A 20368-nucleotide genomic window follows, 5' to 3' on the forward strand; every position below is an offset into this window, starting at 1 on the left:
TGATTAAAATTCTTGATATTTTTATTTCCCATCTTAACCAATCTTGGTTTTATTGAGTGTTGATCTTCTGCATTTTCTTTAAAGTTTAGGTATGGCTGAAATACCTTTTGGTAAGGATTGCTTTGAATTTTAGCAGTGCACCATATGTTAAATGCCAGGGTGGAGTATCACATGCCTGCTGTATTCCGTTTTTCAAAAGCATCTACTTGCTAGTATTTTATTTGAACTCTTGAGTTGTTTGTACTATTTTATAAGGGAGAGCATATTACATTTAGGAGACTAGTTTTTCCCAGGGTGTAGAATTACTTGTATTGTATAAAGTTCTGCTCCAAGGAGGGGGGAACAACTTTGTTTTTTCTTCTTTTGATATTTACCCTTGATTAAAGATTGCTAACTTTTAATGCAGAGAGGGGAGAAACAAGTATTAAGGTGTGGGAGACCCATCATATATATTTTCTTGGATTCCATTATTTTGTTAACCCGAAGGTATGAAATAAATTTATAGTTTCAGTTATTTGATTGAACAAGGATTCTCATAAATTCCAGCTTTTATCGTATGATCAGATTTTTCCTGGACAAATACGGATGTTTGCTTTTGCCAATAGACTTTGGCCTAACAGCATGCTAGATACTAGTGATTGGTTTGGAACTAACGACTTGGCTTGTCCATTCTTATCCCTCCCACCAAACTTAACCTCAGCAGAGGATTGAGAAAGTTTGGTAGTTGAGAATAGTTCTTGTGTGCCTCTGAGTTTCTTGGGCTGAGCCAGAATTTTGCATGCAAGGCTATTCTTGTGGTTTTTCCAGCCAGGCCAAAACCAAAAGGCCTTGGAAATCTTGCAAAAGAAGTTGTTCTAATATAGATTTAAAGTTTCTTTTTCATACTGTGACTGGTATATCAGCCCGAGAGTCTAAGGAATGAAAAGAGAAATACTTCATACTGTGTTGAGGATGCAAATTGCAAGTTTTTGCTTCAGAGTAGATCTTGAAAAATACCTCCAAAGATTAAAAAAAAAAAAAAAACTAAATGAGTAGGATTTATATAGTTAATTGTTTCTTAAGACATGTAAGACCTGCTTTTTCCCCATTGGTTATTTTTGGCTTACCTTCAGGAATCCTCTAGAATGTCATAGGTTAATTTTTTATATTACATCAGGTTAATATTTGTAACTAATGTTGATCAGATTTGAAACCTTTATCAATATCAGGCCTACCTACCTGAGTGTTGTTGATTACTTATAGATTTTTGTTTATTATCACAAAAATCCAGGGTACTCTATAATGAGCACCTTCTATCCAGAGTTAATATCATCTTTCCACATTGACCTGATTGAAGCTTCACCTGTCCTCATGGGATTGCAAGTTTTTTTCAAGTCTTCCTTTTATCCAAGCTTCCTCAGCAGGTTTCTACATCTAATAATAATGCTGGAAGAATAATTATATAGTGATATCTGTAAAGAGTATCATTTCTGTAATTATTCTGGTTAATGTGTATCAGTTACATGGTTATTTTTTTAAAAATTATTCATTCATGAGAGAGAGAGAGAGAGAGAGAGGCAGCACAGGCAAAGGAAGAAGCAGGCTCCCTGAAGGCAGCCTGATGTGGGACTTGATCCCAGGTCTCTGGAATCATGACCTGAGTCAAAGGCAGACGCTCAAATACTGAGCCACCCAGGTGCCCAGTTATCTCTCCTTATTCCAATGAACTGAATCGCCATCAAGATATATCTGGATTCAGGCATTTCAGTTTTAGTGCCTGAAGAGTGTTATGTAATTAGACCTGAGGGGGGAAAAATTGATGTGTGTGTATGTTATAGATTTATTTTTTATTCTTTTTTTTTTTTTTTTTTTGGCCACCAATATTCCAGTTAGTGAAAGACTGCATCCTATAGTTCTTAGAGGCAGAAAAGATAAACTGATGAAAGTTATTCTTATACTCATTTAATTTTCTAAGTCCAAATGAGGATATGTACACAAAAGGCTACTTTAATTTTTTAAATCTTTTACCTATTTAAAAGGATGTAAGAGAGGAATGGTTAGTTGTATTATTTCCTCTGAATTATAAAACACAGGCTCTGAGGAAGGAAAGCAGAGATGTAATAACCAGTGAAATGTGGGAGAGTAGTACATTAAGATGTTTGTGACATTTGTAATTAGTGTGCAACGCAGCATCATAATTTTTGGTTTCGATTTTTATCTTTAAATTCATGTTATTCAGCTTTGGGGATACTTGATATATTAGAATATAGATTTTATACCAAGGGTAAATGATTAGGCCAAAGAAGAATTTACCCTATTATTTTCAAAATATCTTATTTTTTGTGACAAGGTAACATACTTGCAATATAAAATTCAAAAGATATGGAAGCACCAAGTTCAAGGGTTATTCTGTTTTCAGTGTAGCAGGATATTCATGTAACCAAATGTTTTTAGTAATTAGTCCACAGTAACAACCTAATACAGGCTAATGTTCAGCCAGCAAGCACCACTTTGTGCCATTTTCTAATAGTGAAATACTTCTATACCAGTTAGATATTAACAATTCTTTTGAAACATTTTAATGATTTTGTCCATTCATCTGGGGCTTCTCCCTTAGCAGTATACAATCGACCTGGAGCTTGGCATTGCAGGAGGCCTTTGCACCTGTTCTGTTACTGGGGATGGCACTTCTGATTGTTTGGTGCCCAGTCTGGCAGATTTGAAATATTTTATGCATCACCTCAAATATTATCACTTCTGTAATATACAGCTAACTTTTAACTGGAAAAGAGCCCAGTTCAAGTATCTTACCTTATCATCATTCTTTTTAATGATCAAAAGAAAACAAAAAGACACAATTTAATCCCTGTCAATAGTCCTCTCATAAAATTGGTCTTAAATGAAACCTCTAATCTTGCTCCATGTTGTTATCTTTATAGAGGGAAAAAACATTCTTTTCTAATCTTTGAGGTCTATATTTGGCTAATGATGAATCTTGATTAGTTTGGAGGAAAATTCTTCACTTTAATTATCTTAAATCTAGTAATTAAAAAATGATCCTATCTTAAATCCACATAGCATCAGTTTTATTTATGATGAAAAAGTGAGGAATTTAGTTCTCAGATATCAGCAACTGGTAGAACAATCCTATTTTGAAGTATCAATATTAAGAATTAAATTAACAGTCATAATTTCATAGAACCCCTTTGTCATTGACAGAAAAAACTCTATTGTTCTCTCTATTTTATAAGATAAGGAATTGAGCAGCCTGTGTGGCTCAGAGGTTTAGCGCCGCCTTCAGTCCAGGGCCTGATTCTGGAGACCTGGGATCCAGTCCCATGTCGGGCTCCCTGTATGGAGCCTGCTTCTCCCTCTGCCTATGTCTCTGCCTCTCTCTCTCTCTCTCTCTCTCTCTGTCTGTCATGAATAAAAAAATAAAATCTTAAAAAAAAGATAAGGAATCTGAGACACAGAGAAACACAGTGCTTTTATCAAACACATATAAGGAGAGGAGGAGTTTTCTAGAAAAACCAGGTCACTTGAGTGGCTCAGAGGTTGAACATCTGCCTTTGGCTCAGGCCGTGATCCCTGGGTTCAGGGATGAATCTGGCATCCGGCTCCCCAGAGGGAGCCTGCTTCTCCCCCTGCCTATGTCTCTGCCTCTCTCTCTGTGTCTCTCATGAATGAATGAATGAATGAACGAATAAACAAACAAACAAACAAACAAATAAATAAATAAATAAATAATCTTGAAAAAAAAAGAAAAGCCAGGTCACTCAAACCTTGATTCAGGACTCTTCAAGTTATACTGCCTCCCTGGAACATCAATAAATGTATATTTAAGCCAAATATTTCTGACATTTAGATGAGATCCTTTTTTTTCCATGGTCTCTGATATCTCAGAAAATGAGATGCATAGTTCTTTAGTGTAACCAGGTGCTTTGTTGTTTTAGTCACAATTCTTTTTTTCCTTTTCTCTCCCTCTTTCTTTCTTACTTTCATTTCTGAAACTGTAGCTCTTACTCAAGTCACAAGGAACAATATTGTGGCATATCCATGTGGCATATCCATGTGGCAGCTTTTCAGAAGTTAAAAGTGTCTAGAGGCAGACATGCAGAGCCTCTGTGCTGTACTTAATTTTAGAAACTTCTTAATTTTAATGTGTTGTCCATGGCACAAAAGAAATTTCCCTGGGAGACTTCTGTGGTGTTTGAGGTAACAACTCTTATGTTACTAGAATCCCTTAACAACAAGGCCAACAGGAATGATTCCCTCTGTCCTGAAGATTTTCTTTGGCTTTGACAGCCTCCCCAGCACTTTATAACATGGCTAGACTATATTGAATTTCCATGTTTAGATCTACACCCATAATTTAACATTTTTCTTTTTGAATTGTATAGTAATTCAAATACATAGCACTGTAATTCTAATACATAGAAAAACCTGATGATCACTGCAATCCCAAACACTTGAGATCTACAACAGGATAAATTTTTAATAGCCTCAGTGTGACCTTGTTAATTTTCCTTTTTTAACTGAAGGAAAAGAAAGAGAGAAATCTTTTGTTTTTTAAACCATTTTTTTCCCATAATTTTAGGGAGTAGTTTCTGTCCTCTTGTCTAAAAAGAAGTGTGACTAAATCCGTCACTATAACTCCTCAGACATACTTTGGAGAAACATGAACAGTCATTCTCCCCGAAGGTTGAATTCACAGGGCCTAACTTATGCCAGCCTGGGTAGCAGGAGACCATGAACCTAAACTTGAATTTGGAGCCAGTTTTGAGTAAATGAAAGCCTTAAATCCAGATCAAAGTCTTTCTTCTAGAGAGTTATACTCCTTAGTCCTTTTTACATTGCACTTTTAAATCACCTCTCAAGACTCCTAACTCTGGGAAACGAACTAGGGGGGGTGGAAGGGGAGGTGGGCAGGGGGTGGGGGTGACTCGGTGATGGGCACTGAGGGGGCACTTGATGGGATGAGCACTGGGTGTTATTCTATATGTTGGCAAATTGAACACCAATAAAAAATAAATTTATATAAAAATATAAAAAAATAAATCACCTCTCAAAGATAGATTTTAATCACATTATTTATTTTTGTATCCCAACAAAATTTGCTAAAATGTCTAAATATTGTTTTAAGAGAGAGCCTAATATTCTCTTCTAATACATCCATATTCTTTTCTATACATCCATCTCTTCTAATATTCTCTTCTAATACCTTAACCGGATTACTAGCTCACTGATCAGAGGCCTTTAAATATATACACACACACACACACACACACACACATATAAATATATAATATCGGTTTATATGACCTACATCAGAGTATCGTTTTTTTTTTTTTTTTTTTACACTACAAGCCATCAAAGCTAGAGATTGGTGTCTTAGACCCTAAAATTGGCAAGAGGTATTTTTGATTAGTCAAGAGTCATTGAACATTAAGACAATTTGGAAACCAGGCTCTATATTTCGAGCCAAATCTAGTCAGCTGCCATCATTTGAGCACTATGTTAATTTTTACAGTCTTTGTTGTCAGTTAATTTATAAAATAGGGAAAGTTAAGTATTGTAGAAGAACTGTATGCTAATAGAATGTCCAGATGAAATTCAAGTATTACTTGCCAGATATATTTGTAATATATCTATGGCACTTTTTGTGAGGATATGAAAAACACTTAGCTTGTTCTTGACAGGATTAACCCCTGGAAAATTATATTACTCTTACTTTTACTGAATAAAAACAATGTTTATGCATGGTACAGGTATAGGTTCTTAAGTTCCTTGTATATGAGTAACCCAGATAGATCAATCTTCATATTTTTATTTTTCACAAATTGTCCAGGAGAAAGCTTTGAAAGCATTTGAGTGCTTTTGGTACTTTGCAGTGCTGTTCAAAGATATTTTAAAAATTAGATTATAGATACTTCCTTGTTTAAATCCTTTAGAGGTTTTTCACTGAAGTTAGAATAGAATTAAAATGCCTTTTCATGGTTCTCCTTGATTCTGGTCCTCTACCCACTTTTCTGAACTCTGAATCACCTTTCAGGCGTAGGAATCAATAAGAACACAAGTCCCGGGGCAAGAATTTTGACCTGGGTAAGGATAAAAAGAAGCCTGCTATATCTATAGCATCTGGTAGAATTTTCTAGTTCATATAATCCACACTGGCCTTTTTGCTAGTTCTTGAACTCATCAGCCTTAATCCTACCCTTGGACTTTGCACTCTTTTCTTTGATGGAAATGTTCTTCCCCCAGACATTTGGGGAAGAATGGCTGAATTTTTGTTCACTTTGTGACATCTTTGCTCTATATGTGGATCTCCATAGAGCTCTTCTTGACTATCCTTTCTCAAAAATTTTCTTTTCCATTTTTTCTCTTTTTATCCTGCTTTATTTTCTTTACAGCCTGTAATGCCATCGGAAATGGTTTGCTGTCTCCATTCCAATCTTCCTTGTTCTCCCCGCTCGCTTTATCCCCTTGCCAATAAAGTAAGTTCCGGACAGTCTGGGTCACGTCTGTTTTGTTCACTCTGGTATCCCCAGCACCTACAGCAGTGTCTAGAATAAAACATGCATTCAGTAAATATTAGTTGAATAAATGAAGAATGAACAAATAATTAAGTGGCTCTAAAAATAGAATAAGTCCTTAGTTCATGAAGAGAAATCTGCTTTATTGGGTTAGAACAGCTAAAACAAACCAAGAACAAAGTGGGTGAATCTGAATTCAGTTCTTTGCTTCACTAAGTTTTTTCATGTGTATTGGGGCATGTTTCTTTTTTTTGCGGGGAGGGGGGCATGTTTCTTAAGCTCAGTGTCTGTTTCTTTATCTGAGAAACAGGGATGTAGAGTTCATGGAAAAAAAGATGGATGAATTAGTTGGTGAAATGACTGAGATTCATTTTTCCAAATGTCTCAGTCTCAGTCAAGGAGACTCTTCCTTTTGAATAACAAACTTGCTTGCAGTATGTTAGAGAAGTTGGGGTTGTATTATAAGACATGTTAATAGTTTAACAGCCTTGTAAAATTTAAAGTAATATTTTGCTTAAAAAGAGCACTTCAATAGAAAAAAAAGTGAGAGTATCCATTCAGTGTTTTAACTTACTCATTTTGCAGATACGTTTTAGTTTTGCATATTTTATTTTAATTAAAAATTGGAAAAGATCTGAAATAAATTTTTGAAATGCAAACTGGTAGTTTTTCAAGAAAGGTAAAATTGTGCTTGATTTTGAATGACCCTTTACAACAATCAATTTGTACTACTGTAGTCAAAAAGCTGAACTAAGAATATAATTACGGACATCATTAACATCAAAGACTTCATAGTTTCTCTATGAAAAGACAAATAATCAGGCTTGGACATGCCAAAATCATGGTTGGTTTCCTCAGTCCATTCAACACATATTTGTTTGTTTAATGTCTTCTGTGTGTTAGGTACGATTGCAGATGTTTTGGGTAGGTACAACAGTGAATTAAAGATTCTTATTCTTCTTGGGCTTAAATTTTAGAGGGGCTATTTATTCTATGCCTTGCTTATAGCTTGCTCCACAGCTGTATACCTTTCTCCATTTGTACAGTATGAGTCAGAAGATTGATACAGAAAATTTGGGGGGTGGCTTTTAAAAATCCTCTAATTATTGTTACTTAAAATAAGCTACAACATGTTCTTTGAGGTTACATGCTAAATACCAACATGATATTAATGTTTTGAAGACCATCTGGTTCTTTAGACACATCTGCTTTGCAAATCTGGACAAGTTGTTTAATTTGATGAGGCTGGATCAAATCTGTAAGAATTGGGCTATTTCAAAGGAGAAGAAAAACTGAATTTGTTGAGACAGTGGACTCTCGTTTAGATTGTAGCAGACCATTTAGGCTATAGTTCTTTTAAATTCCAGCATACGTTTAATTCCATTAAAAATATATCTGGGACACCTGAGTGGCTCAGTGGTTGAGCGTCTGCCTTGGGCTCAGGGCGTGATCCCAGAGTCCCCACATCAGGCTCCTTGCAGGGAGCCTGCTTCTCCCTCTGCCTGTGTGTTTCTTTCTCCCTCTCTCTCTCTCTCTCTCTGTCTCTTTCTCTGTGTGTGTGTCTCGTGAATAAATAAAATCTTTACTATATATATATATAGCATACTATATAAATATAGTACTGCTTATGAATAATAGGGTGGGGTAGTTTTGACTTCGTATATTTGTTTTCTGTAAATCTAGTAATTGTAGAATTTATAACATACTTTACCTTCCAAAGAATCTGTAGTCCTTTACACACTTAATTCATTCAAAATTTGCCCTATGGGATAGAAAGGATGGACATTTCTAGTCTAAAATAATAACTTAAAAAGTTGAAATCCCTGGTAGAGATTAAATGTACTTAGCAGCAAATTTAATAAATGGACTTTGTAATTATACTTTGAAGCTTAGTGAGCTTTCCGATGAGTATTGGTGCTATTCATACTATGATCTTTTTTTTTTTTTCTTTCAGGATTTTATTTAAATTCTAGTTAGTTACAATATAGTGTAATATTAGTTTCAGGGGTAGAATTTAGTGATTTTTAAAAATACTAATCTTAATCCAAGAATCATCGTTCATCAAACAGCTATTGCCTGTGTCTGGTGTGTACAAGGAACTTTGTAGAAAGCTGCGTATGATACACAAAGATGAGTAAGTTAAACCTACAATCTTGTTTGCGTATTTCAAATTCTTTTAAAAGAAGTATGGTCATTAGTTTTCCTAAGCTCAGTGAGTTAAATCCCCTGGGCTGACACAGACTATACCTGATAGAACTGAGGCTAAAACCTAAATGTGTTAAAAACTAATAAAATTTTCCCTGCCTTTAATAGCATTTTTCATTATAGGATGTTTGTATACATCTTTGTTTTTCTGCCTCTACATACTATGATGGACTTAATGCTTTTTATATTTGTTGAGGGTAGTTCAAAATTGTTTGTAAAGGAAAAATTATTTCAGGTACTTCTTTTAGTGTTGTTTCTTGTATCTTTGATATTTGTAGACATAATTACAGAGGAAAAAATAAATTGCAGGGAAATTTTAAAATTAACGTTCATCTTTATACTTAAAATACACAAGAAAGTTTTAAAGGCAATTATTGTGGTATATTACATTGGAAAATAAGTATCCAGTTTTATAATGATAGAAATCACTGTAAAAGTAGTGGCTAGTATCAATTTGTGTTTGTAGTGTGTCCATAATGATTAATACTGTAGTTCTAAAGAAAGTGTTGGGAAGTTACCTCTTTTATTTCGACTGTGACACTAATATTGCAATGTTCAATAGTAGTAGGCTACATTTTAAACAATCTTGTTACTGCATACAAGGTTTTTTAAATATTTGACATGTGCTTGTTTTAGTACCATCCTGCCTCCACTCTTAACTCCAGCTATTCTTACCTATTTAATATTCTTTACGTATAACAGTGAGCCTTACAGGCAGACTTCGGGCATATTTTCTTTGATACATACCTTGCATATACCTAGGGTATGTGGTTTTCTAGAGAATGTTTCTCTTCAACAACAGACTGAACTCAATGAGGAAAGACTTTTTTTTTTTTAATCTTTGTATTCTTAGTACCTACCTTCATGTCCCTTTTGTAGATGGGTGGATTTAAGTAACTCTCATCTGAGTGGTGCCAAGATGAGAGGTTTGAACTATAAGAAGGCTGGTTACTTCTGCATAGCTTTTCACCATGTTCCATAACCACACCTTTGACTGTTGACTCATTATTCTATAGTGCTTATCTTCTTGAAGTTTGGAAGAAATTGAGTATATGGTATACAAATCAATCACTAGGAAAAAATATCATTCCATTGTGTTTCTTTTTTTTTTTAAGATTTTATTTATTTATTTTAGAGAGATTGAGAGCACACATGTGCAAATAGGGAGAGGGGGATAGGGGGAGGGGAAGGGAGAGAATCTCAGACGGACTTAGCTCTGAGTGCAGGGCTCAACACAGAGGCTTGATTTTACCACCCTGAGCTCATGACCTGAGCAGAAACCAAGAGCTGGAAGCTTAACAACTGAGCACCCAGAGACCCTTCCATTGTGTTTCTTAATTATGATGAGAAAAAGTTTTAGTTCATTAAGTCACCTGTTCCTCCAAAGGATATAATCTACTGGAAATCTATATAATCTACTAAAGCTGGGTATTTAAACTGTGCGATTATTTGAAACCATGGCCAATAGGGAAGTGAAAAGTCCTTTCCATTAAGCAAAACAATTTTGTCATATCCAAGTCCCAAAAAAAGAATGGCATTTTTTCTATCTACAGAAGATGTTGTGAATATACCCAAGAATTATCTATAACTATGATGTTCTTTAAATTTTCCAAGGTCCAACAAACAGTATATGTTGCCAAAGTTAAATTATAATTTTACATTAGCTAGCCATGGTTTAAGAGGTTAAATTTTGAAGCCTTATATAAATTAATCATTGTAGAATCTTTATTATTATTTTTATTTTTTATATTTTATTTTATTTAAATTCAATTTGCCAACAGTTATGGAATCTTTAGAGGATATATAATGTGTAAATGAAGGGCTGAGGCAGTTCTATTAAGCACTTCTTTAAATTTTAGTTAAAAATTTCGCTCAGAGTTTTGTTTTCCTTTACTAATTGGCTAGTAATTATGCAACTTCAGAGTGACAACTATTGAATTATAGGAGTGGTAGCATCATCAGACAGTTTAACATTTGCAAAACAAGGTTAATTATCTGAAAATTTGAGACTTGTCCGGAGGTTTAAAAAAATATTTTTGTCTCAGTTTTTAAAAATATGTGCATATTTATTTAGTTCCTTAATGCATGTTGTTTCCAACCAAGTAAATCTATTTTCAAACAGAGATTATTTAAGAGATTTGGCTTATTTTTCTTTTCTTGGTGCATGTGCCAAAGGTCTGTTTTCTATAAGACATGTGTCTGTTTCAACTTACTATTTTGATTATGAGTAGTTTATTATCCAGATAGACCTTCAAAAATAGAATGTTTGCTAAAGAATTCTTATGTATATGGTTGAGTACATATTTTAGAATGATTTAGGATTTATAAATAGCATGTAATATAATATTGGGAACATGTTAAGTATAACATATAATGCTTTAATAAAAAGGAGAGAAAAAAGATGATAATGTTCTAAGCATTTCCAATAAGGAAGTGCGTGGGTGGAACATCTTCAAATGCTGATTTGGCTTCCCTTAGAACAGTGTTAATGTCCTTATATTTAACTGACTCAGGTTCCAGCATTTACACTACCCACTTCAGTTTGTCCAGTCTCCCAAGTTTTATTACTTTTTATGAATACTGCCTTGAGATTCTGACTTCCACACTTTGACTTCTACCTTTTTATATTAGGGGCGTGAACTTCCTGGGGGGCAGTTCTTTTATGTATGAAATTGCTCAGAGTTTCCATCTGCTTTTACTTGACTTGTGGTCTTGAAGATCATGCTTGGCCCATGGGACATTACAGTGTGCCGAGAGGATGTGGAGTTTTGTCAGCCAGTGAAATATGTCTGTTTTTTTTTTTTCTTTCTTTCTTTCTTTTTTTTTTCTTTTCAGCAGCTTTCATACACTCCTCATCCTGTGTGGTCTTCAGTAAACTGAATTTATATTTAACAGAACTACTCACCCTCTTTATCATTTTCTATGACTTGGCCTTTTTTAAGGAGAAGGTGTGTGGAAGTAACATCTGAGCCAAAAAGCTGTAGTGTTGGCAATAGGAAAACCTAAAACTGAAAGCTTCAAGTAGCTTATATATGAATGTGTTCAATATTCACACATGTGTGTTTTGTAATGCTGAAGAGTATCCTATTTAAGATATGTAAAACTGTCAAAAAAAAAAATCCTTATGCCAACAGTAGACTCTGTGATCCAAATGACTTTTTGTGCTTGTTTTTAGGCACTACTACAGTCTTCAGTTAAGCAGCAAGTAGAAGCTATTGAAAAACAGTACATTTCTGCAATTGAGAAACAAGCACACAAGTGTGAAGAGCTGTTAAATACTCAGGTAATAAAATTGCACATCCATTATATATTGACACTTTTCTTCTAACTCTCCTCCCCTGAGAGCTCTATAACTGTTTATTCGGTTTCGTGCCATTTACTTTCCCTGGTGGATTTTGGAGAAAAAAAAAATATGCTTGTGTAAACTTAATGTTAAAGCTTGGGAGATTTATAAAAGACTAAAAATAGAGCTAAAGGCCTAAAATGCCTGACTCTCCCACAAATTAATGATGATTCTTATGTTAATTTCTCACTTATAATATTATTCAACAAATAACAGAGGCAAAGAGATGACTATGAGTGTATTAGGGCATGGGAAATGAGTTTTAGGAGTCTAAGACTTATAAATAATATTTAAATTTTTAAAGGCACTTACTCATGTTTGAGTTACTTTTCATCACATATAGGCACTGGTTTCTTTTTGAATTTTTTGTTTCTCTTCTTGATTTAATGTCTTAGAAGACGTTAAAAACATTATTCACTTATTTACATTGAACAAGCAATTGAAGGACATTTGTGGAGGTGTTCTATAAGTATATATTCTCAGAAATACTTTTCAATAACATGGAATTTGGTAGGTGATAATAAAATAAGATTTATTCATTTATTTATGAATTTATTTATTTGAGAGAGAGAACAAGCACACACACAGAGGGAAAGTAAGGCTTGGACCAGACCCCCCCCTTTGAGCAGAGACCCCAATGCCCAGGAGCCCCAAGGTCATGACCTGAACTGGAGGCAGACACTTAACCAATTCAGCCACCCAGGAGCCCCAAAACCAGCTTTTTTTAAGGGAGCTCTTTTATATTATGGGAAGAAAATACACTAAGAATTTGGAAAACAGAGTTAGGGTAGAATTTAAATGGAGACTTATAAATATGCTACCCCATCCCTGAGATTGGGGTCAATTCTATTAAATTTTTTCAGTGTCATTTTAATAAATGGCTTGAGAGAGGAAATACACAGGCAATTTTACAAGTTTAATACAACAATTATATTCTTTTGGGTGGTGAAATACTAAGTCATCAGAGGTATGAAGTGTATGACTTTGTAAATGGACAGAGGAATCACAGAGATAAACTAAGGTCACAGAACTGTGAAACAGCAGAAAGCATATATTGGCCAAGATGGGCCAGGTTATACCGTAAACTCTCTGGCTTCAGACAACAAAGATTTAGATCTTACTCATGCTACGTATACACTGAGGGTTGTCTTGGGGATTGGTGCTATGTTGTCCTTACCCTAGTAGTTCCTTTGTGGAACATTACCTGTTATCATTGCACAGTGAAAAGAACCCCAGTCTTTTGCTACTAGTAATTCAATATTCTGAAGTGGAAATGGCACTTTGACTCTCAGTTTTTATCCATAGTACTTCACTTCAACATAATGGGGCCAGGTAGTGAGATCCTACTATGAATCCGGAGGGGAGAAAGCAGGAAATACTTGGTTAGCAGCACTAGTTATACCACAGTTGGCTCTTATGGTTGCCAAATATTCCCAGCCTCCATCTTACAGGCAAATTTACTTACCCTGTCTCCTTAGGAGAAAATCTGAAAGTTCTGACCAGCTATGGCCTCAAGTTCAAAAGTCCAGGATGTTTAGATGATAGGTAGGGAATGATGTCTCTACATTATCAAGTCCAGATATATAGGCCTCTTTGACCTAAAGAACTAGAAACTAAAATATATGTTGTTTACCTTCAACATATTTGGTCTACGGTGGCAATATAAAGGTATTTACTATAAATGCTCTTTGTAGGAAGAATGAAGAATCAGAGACGCACAGCTATTATTAGTATGTAACAATTCTAAAATCTCAGTGGACAGATTAAGTAAGATTTCTATTATGCAGATAGGATTGCTCTTTGATTGACCATAATTCTCTGTTTAGGGTTTAGGCACAGGTTTTCTAGTCCATTGTTCTTTATGATCATATAGATTTAAAATTTTTCAGTATCTTTGTTGGCTGTATCGGAGGATTATACTATTTCTCAGACTGCTTTTTATTATAAAACATTGGGATTCATGGGTCATTTTATTTTTTTACTTAAAAATATTTATTTATTTGAGAGAGAGAGAGAGCACAAGAGCAGGAAGGAAGGGCAGAGGGAGAGGTAGACTCTTCTCTGAGCAGAGAACTCGACTCGGGGCTCCATACCAGGACTCAGAGATCAAGACCTGAGCTGAAAACAGATGCTTAACCAACTGAGCCACCCAGGTACCCTGGCATGGGTCATTTTAGATAGCATACAGTGACAGTTCAGGGTAATGGTTCTTTTGGCTCCTTATCTGTTTGATTACAGTCTGTTCCATTTGTCAAAGGCACACTCACAGTTATTTTATAGATCTATTGCCTACCTTTAATATATTTATATGCTTTTCACCCCTATATTTATTAGCCTATTTATTTGTCTGTGTCTTACTCTTTTTCTGATTAAAAATAACTTCACTTATCAAACCTGGGTTGAAGAAACTCCAGCGGTCTCCTTTTTCCAAACTGTTCCAAATGAAGGTATGTACAGGGCAGTCACAGCCTTATTGGGTCTGTGCTTGGAGACATTTGAATTGATTGAATCTTCAACAGTGGGTGTGGCCAACATATACTAGTTTACTAATTGCTGTAGGGTTGAATTAAGCTGGTCTTTGTTGCTTCAAAGGCCTCCATTTTCTCTTTTATAAGTTGGGGTTGGGAAGGTGGTTATTCCTGCAAGTCCTCAAATTTCTGAACTTTTCCTGTTACCTATAACTCGATTTTTATGAATTATATTTTTCTTGTGAATTCATTGCTGAACTTTCTTTTTCTTACAGTGCCTTGTCAAAAAATAGCCATTTTTTGAGCTAATAAATGAGTTCAGCACAGTGGTAGGTTAAAAGATCAACAAACAAAAGTCAGTTGTGTTTCTATATACTCTCAATGAATATTCAAAAAAGAAATTAAGAAAGCACTTCAGGGGTGCCTGGGTGGCTCAGTCAGTTAAGTGTTAGCCTTCAGCTCAGATCATGGTCCCAGGGTCCGGATTGAGCCCCAAATCTGGCCTCCCTGCTTCTCCCTCAACCCCTCCCTCCTTCTGATTTCTCTCTCTCTCAAATAAACTCTTCCAAAAAAAAAAAAAAAAAAAAAAACACATACACACACACACAAAAGAAAACAAAAGAAAACAATTCGGTTTATATTAGCATCTTAAAGAACAAAATACCCGGCAGTGAATTTAACCCAGAGGGTGAGAGGTTTATCCACTAAAAACTACAAAACTGGGGTGAAATAATTAAAAATAACGTATATAAGTGGAAGGATATTCTGTGTTCATCAATTGGGAACATTGGGTGAAGAGCAATACAAGATTACCTCAGGATATTTTGAAGATCAGAAGCAGTTCTGTATGATGAAAGCTATTTAAAAACCAAACACTAAGAGGGGTTGTGACCACTAGGTAAAATCACATAAAATGTAGAAACAGTGATCTCACACTTGTTTCTCTAATCATATTTTATTAGATGCCATTTGAAATTTGAAGTTAGTAAACTTAATTTACAAAAATAACAGCTGGATGTTTCCTTAGAAATAGTTTAGCCTTTGTGGGTATGTGTGTGTGTGTGCACATGTGCGGGCATACCTTTCTCTTTTTTTTTTTTTTTTTTCAAATTAAGAATTTATGGGAAACGCAAGTAAACACTCATTCAGAGTAATTACAAGCAGGTGTCTGGAAACTGACTGCCTGACTTTGTCACTTTGTAACTATGTCACTATGTAACTATGTTAGTGTGTCACTATGTAACACACTAACTTTGTGTTACTATGGAATGTCCTTAGCCTCTTTGTGCCTCATTTTTCTTATCTTTAAAATGTATACACAAGTAATTCCTACCTCATAGAATTGTTATGAATATTATATAACAAATATATATATTTGTTATATATAACAATAACAAATTGTTGTTATTTGTTATCTGATCAGATTCACATAGTGCTTAGACTAAAACCTGACACATTCTAGGTGTTCAGCTGATACTGGCTGAATTATTTTCATCTTTGTTATTCTTGGTCAAGATATTCTTGGTCAAGGTATGCCTACTCCCAAAACCAGGGTTAGAACTCACGTTTTCTTTTTTCCAGCCTGTAAAAGAAAGGCTACTTATTTTTTAGTTCATATATTATCTGTGTTTGATTGTAAAAAGTCAACCTATTTTAATTTTTATGCATTTACTTTGGGGCCTCATGTAGTATTTGAATGCTAGATCAGCATTTTGTCTTTCACTCTCTTCCTTATTTAATGAGAGCCTTTTATATGACTGGCATTCTGCTAGATATAACATGGATATAACATGAGCAAGACCCAGTCCTTCTATTAATATTAATAAGCAGGGGGAAACCGATGATACTACTGTAAAACTGTGGTAAATTATGATGAAATAAATGTTGTGTTAAAGGGCTATATAATTCCTTCATATATGGTGAGGGACCACTTATTGGACTAATGATGAGTTCTTTCAGGGTTTATGGGTCTAAGTGAGGTCAGAACTGAGAATTTAGCAAGAGAGGTAGATGGAATAGTATATTCACAATCTTTAAGATGGGAAAGTACAACACAAATGTTTGACAAGAGGTAGTGAGGCTCTTTGAGACTGCCAAATGAGAGATTTTATTTTATGCAGTAGAAAGGATAATAAAGGGCGTTGTCTGCCAGGTTGTCTGACTGGACATTGGGTGCTGTTAAAAGACACTAACTAGAGAAGTGACATTTGTTGAGATTTGCATTTTAGAAATATTACTCTGATAAAGTTTTAAAAACACTTGATGGAAGATAGTATTAGAAACACATAAATCAGTAAAAGGGCTACTACAGTTCTCATAGTGGAAATGGTGGTGGCCCAAACTAAGGTGCGTGGGAAAGAGAGATTTTGATGGTTTTGAGTCATATTAAGGGAACGGAAACCAGAGAATTTGTGGGAATAGAAGAGAGGAAGTCAGTGTTGATTGATAAAAGATATATTTACACACACACACAAACACATTTTATATACATAAATATGTATTTATATACATGAGTATGTTTTTGTGGATGGTAACCAAATCTTTGGTTTTGGCAGTTCACTGAAATAGGAAATTTAAGACCTGCAGCATGGTTAGGGTTGAAAATTTTGTGTTTTGGACATGTTGAGCTTGTAGTGCCTGTGGAATATTCAAGATCAGAGTATGTAAGAGAACTGAATACAGAGTCTGGAACTATGAGAAATCTGCTAATTATGAATTTTAAAGTCATAAATATATAGAAGGTCAGTGAAAGTATGTCTGTGGATGAGACCAGAGAATATATAGAATGAAAAACAGTTCCACCTAAGGCCTTGAGAGGGACCTCAATATATAATGGATTGGGTAAAAGAGCTCATGAAGGAAACTATAAACTGGCAAGAGAAAAAGGAGGAAACCAAATGCCTACAATACCTAGGTCATAGGAAGAGCATTTTTACAAAAATGTGAGTGGTTAACATTTTCAAATAATGCAAAATAAGCAAGGTCTGGATTTACAGATGACTGTTGGTTAGGGCAAGAATGTCATTAACAATAGTTTCACTGGAATGGTGGAGGAATAAAGTAGATAATCAGATGAGAAAAAAAGGAGATGAAAAAAATAGAAAAAGACAGGTCTTTGAGAAGCTTAGATGATAAACATAAGAAAGCACTGTAGGTAGAGGGAGCAATTAAGGGGAAATTTTTCCCCTTTGTATTTTGGCCAAAAATTGAGCTCATTTAAGGATTTATGGGCAAGAGCCAATATAGAAAAACTAAAGATTTAAAAAGAAAAAAATGGATAGATGTCCCTAAGACCGAGGAAGTAATGAGTAGAGGTTAATTTTTATTACATGAGCAAGTATTTCAATGCATGCAAGTGTGAATTTGTGCATGTGGATGAAGGGTTGTATATGTGCATAGATATAAATATAATTTTAAATATCATTCATACTTTTGAATTATAACATCATTAATTCTATTTCTGGGTTCTTTTCCAGCAGCAGTTGAAAAATCAAAATTTCTATGAAGGATATATATAATATATTATTATAATCTAATAAGTGCTATTGATAGAAGTATATGGAGTATTACCAAAGCACACAAAATAAACTATCTGCGTTCTTACTTTGTCCTTACACTTTAAAAAAAAGAAAACTGAGTTTTTCTTACAATGCCTTGTCAAAGATGGCTAAAAGTCACCAACACATGTTTTTAATATATTATCTTCCAATATCTTCCCTTAGAACTAGAAGTAGTCATTTGAATCAAGTACAGAATATAAATTCCACCAAAGTTAGGTTATGTGTTTATTTTATATTTTCCTTTATCTTCAAAGCCAATCAGTTTTTTTGGGATATGCTCTTAAGTACAGTAAAATAGGCTTGTTATTGAGAAATGTATACATCCATATGTCCAGTGTCACAATCAAGATACAGAAGATTTCCGTTAACCCCAGAAATTCTCACATGCCTTTTACAGTCATCCCCCCTTAATAGTAGCCCTTAATAGTAGCCCCAGGCAACCACTGATCTGCGTTTTCTTGCTATTGATTACTTAGCTTTTATAATTTCATATAAAATGAATTAATGTGAATTTTTTGATAGCTACCTACTTTGGTTCAGTATATTTTTTGAGATCATGTGGTTGGTTACCTGTATTCGTAATCTATACATTTTGATTGCTGAGTAGTATTCTGTATGGAGATACAGTATTTTGTTTATCCATTCACTAATCCTTGGAAATTTAGATTGCTTAACATTTGAGGCTGCTGTTAATATTTACATAAAAATCTGTGTGGGAACATATGTTTTTATTATTTTAAAATATTTAGGTTTGGAATTGCAGGATCATATGTTAAGTCTTTAACTTTACATCCAACTTCCATACTGTTTTCCAGAGGTTTTTTTGACATATTATATTCTCATTGTAATGTATGAGAGTTCTCTTTGATCTGAATCCTATCAGCACTTGGTATTGTCAAGGATTTCTTTTTTTTTTTTAAGATTTTATTTATTCATGAGAGACACAGAAAGACACACACACACACACACACACACACACACACACACACACACACACAAACAGGCAGAGGGAGAAGCAGGCTCCATGCAGGGAGCCTGATGTGGGACTCAATCCTGGAACTCCAGGATTACGCCTTGAGCCAAACGCAGATGCTCAACCACTGAGCCAGCCAGGCATCCTAAGGTTTTTCATTTTAGCTTTTTGTCTTCCTTGGATGGGGAATGGTATCTTACTGCATTTATCTGAATAACTATTGGTGATAAGCATCTTCTCATGTGCTTACTTACCATTTGCATATTTTCTTTTGTGAAGTGTATGTTTCAGTCTTCCACTCATTTTATTTTGTTGTCTACCTTCATAATTTTTAGTTGTTTTTATAAATTCTAGATGTCAGTCTTTTGTGATAATATGCATTATGAATATTTTCTCGGTTTCTGGTTTCCTTCTCACTTTGTTTACGGTGTCCTTAGATAAATAAAACTGTTTAATTTTGATGAGTCCAAACTTACCTTTTTTTTTTTTTTTTCTGGATCATACTTTTGATGTTGTATCAAAAATCTTTGCCTAACCCTAAGTCAAAGTGGTTTTCTTCCATATTTTCAATAAGAAGTTTTATATATTTTCTTAGGTTATGTATGTGATCCATTTTTTTAATTTGCTTGGTGGGGTGTAAACCCTAAGTCACAGTGGTTTTCTTCTATATTTTCAATAAGAAGTTTTATATATTTTCTTTGGTTATGTATGTGATCTATTTTTTAATTTGCTTGGTGGGGTGTCATGAGATAGTCAAGATTTTCTTCCCTTCCAATGACCTCCAATATGAATATCCATTGATTTCAGCACCACTTTAAACACACACACACACACACACACACACACACACACACACAAAAGTATCTTCTCCTTCATTGTATTGCCCTCACATCTCTGGAGAAAATAATTTGACCATATGAGAACAGATTTCTGTATTCTTAATTTTCTTCTCCTGACCTGCTATTTTTCAATCTTGGCAATATTGATATCTGGAGTTGAATAATTCTCTGTTACGGAAGGCTGTCCTATGCACTGTAGGATATTTAGTAACCTACTTTACTCCACCCCCTAGGTGCCAGTAGCATGTGCTTTGTTGTGATAACCAAAAATGTCTCCAGATATTGCTAAATGTCCCTTGGGAGAATGCAGGTAGTAAGTCACCCTTGGATGAAAACCACTTACGTGATCTCGTTTTCTAACTGTATACCAATACCATACTCTCTTGATTATAGCTTTATAGTAAGTCTTAAAATAATGTGTGTAAGAACTTCAACTTTATTCTTGAAAATTGTTTGGTTAGCCTAGAT

The 20368-nt window shown here is 34.6% G+C and overlaps 1 protein-coding gene across 3 annotated transcripts in view; it reads left to right on the forward strand.

The window, feature by feature from the left end:
• CCDC91 (coiled-coil domain containing 91) overlaps positions 1-20368 on the forward strand; it is a 328037-nt gene that overhangs the window by 186574 nt on the left and 121095 nt on the right. For all 3 annotated transcript variants that reach the window (XM_041735811.1, XM_041735813.1, XM_041735812.1), the window contains one exon: positions 11893-12000. In XM_041735811.1, coding sequence (XP_041591745.1) covers positions 11893-12000 — 108 coding nt within the window. The remainder of the gene's footprint in view (positions 1-11892; positions 12001-20368) is intronic.

Source organism: Vulpes lagopus, chromosome 21 (assembly GCF_018345385.1).
Source record: "Vulpes lagopus strain Blue_001 chromosome 21, ASM1834538v1, whole genome shotgun sequence".
NCBI classification, from domain to species: Eukaryota; Metazoa; Chordata; class Mammalia; order Carnivora; family Canidae; genus Vulpes; species Vulpes lagopus.